Below are 1,633 nucleotides of genomic sequence, written 5' to 3'. Positions count from 1 at the left end.
CTGCTCCTGGTGTCCTTCGACGGCTTCCGCTGGGACTACGACCAGGACGTGGACACCCCCAACCTGGACGCCATGGCGCGGGACGGTGTGAAGGCGCGCTACATGACCCCCCCCTTCGTCACCATGACCAGCCCCTGCCACTTCACCCTGGTCACCGGTGAGTGCCGCCTGCGGATGGGACCTGGGGGCGGTGGGGGCTGAGAAGCCGGGGGGACAGGGAATGCACACAGCCCTGTCCCAGGGCACCGTGTGGGGACAAAGGTGAGCCAGGAGGGGACACTCGCTGGGGAGAATAGCCCCCAGCATTGGCGGCATCTGATAGCGGATAAACACGGGCAGTGGTCTCCCTGGCAACAGCCTGGGGGCAACCCAGGAGGTGAGTGTGGCCGGGACTCAGAGATGAATCTGCGGCTTCAGCTTCATCTTTTTTTTTTAAATCCTCACTCAAGGGTATTTTTCCATTGATTTTTAGAGAGAGTGGGGGAGAGAGAGGGAAAGGCAGAGAGAAACATCGATGTGAGAGAAACACATCGATTGGTTGCCTCCTGCACAACCCTGACCAGGGCCCGGGCCGGGGAGAAGCCTGCAACCGAGGTACATGCCCTTGACGGGAATCGAACCCGGGACACATTCGTCCGCAGGCCGACGCTCTAGCCACTTAGCCACGCCAGCTGGGGCTCCCCTTCATCTTAACCTAACGCATCTCATCGGCCATGACCCCATTTGCAAATAAGGTCGCCTTCTGAGACGCTGGTGGCACGACTCTGGGGGACACTATTCGTGCAGGCGGCTCGTCCGCACGCCAGCGTTTCTGTGACCACAGCCCCGACACCCACCACAGCACCGGCTGTCCCGCCTGTGCCACCTTTTCACTTCACGCGTCGCGGTGGGAGGGGCCCTCACGGCGCCTCTTCCTGCACCTGAGCTCCCGTGTGGGCGTTTCCACGCAACACAAACTGGAAAGGAGTCCTCAGGGCGCCGGCGGCCCATCCACACGTCTGGCTCCGCCGAGGCTGGGTCCCGGTTCACGTCATTATCCCTCCCGAGAGCCACGCGGGCGCCACCCATCTTTTTTTTAATTGATTTCAGAGAGGAAGGGAGAGGGAGAGAAACATCAATGACGAGACAGAATCATTGATCGGCTGCCTCCTGCACGCCCCCCACTGGGGATCGAGCCTGCAACCCGGGCCTGTGCCCTGGATGGGAATCGACCCGGGACCCTTCAGTCCGCAGGCCGACGCTCTATCCACTGAGCCACACCAGCTAGGGCCACACTGATCTTTTGCTAAAACTGATGAGGCTGCAAAGCGATGCCTCCCAGTGCGAACTGCACGGGCATGGGGTGGGGCAGGGCGGGGCTGGGCCACCCGATCAGAGCATGTGTCCATGCCCGTGGTGACGAGCCCGGCCCGTTCCCTCCGCCCCCCGTAGGCAAGTACATCGAGAACCACGGGGTGGTGCACAACATGTTCTACAACACCAGCAGCAAGCTCAAGCTGCCCTACCACGCCACGCTGGGCGTCCAGCGCTGGTGGGACAACGGCAGCGTGCCCATCTGGATCACCGCCCAGAGGCAGGTAATGCCCTCCCCCTGCCCGAGCTCGGGCAGGCCCGTGGCCCCCGGGAGGCCCAG

General features: G+C 62.6%; 1 protein-coding gene across 1 annotated transcript in view; it reads left to right on the top strand.

Annotated features, from left to right (window-relative positions):
• Positions 1-6: 6 nt before the first annotated feature.
• Positions 7-1,633, top strand: part of ENPP7 (ectonucleotide pyrophosphatase/phosphodiesterase 7) — a gene marked incomplete at its 3' end in the record, with an annotated part of 14,878 nt that continues 13,251 nt past the window's right edge. The window contains exons 1-2 of the mRNA XM_014531719.1: positions 7-157; positions 1,432-1,577. Coding sequence (XP_014387205.1) covers positions 73-157; positions 1,432-1,577 — 231 coding nt within the window. The remainder of the gene's footprint in view (positions 158-1,431; positions 1,578-1,633) is intronic.

This window comes from Myotis brandtii, unplaced genomic scaffold (assembly GCF_000412655.1).
Source record: "Myotis brandtii unplaced genomic scaffold, ASM41265v1 scaffold825, whole genome shotgun sequence".
NCBI lineage: Eukaryota > Metazoa > Chordata > Mammalia > Chiroptera > Vespertilionidae > Myotis > Myotis brandtii.
Note: the sequence above shows the minus strand (reverse complement) of the source record. Positions and strands in the feature narration are given on the sequence as shown.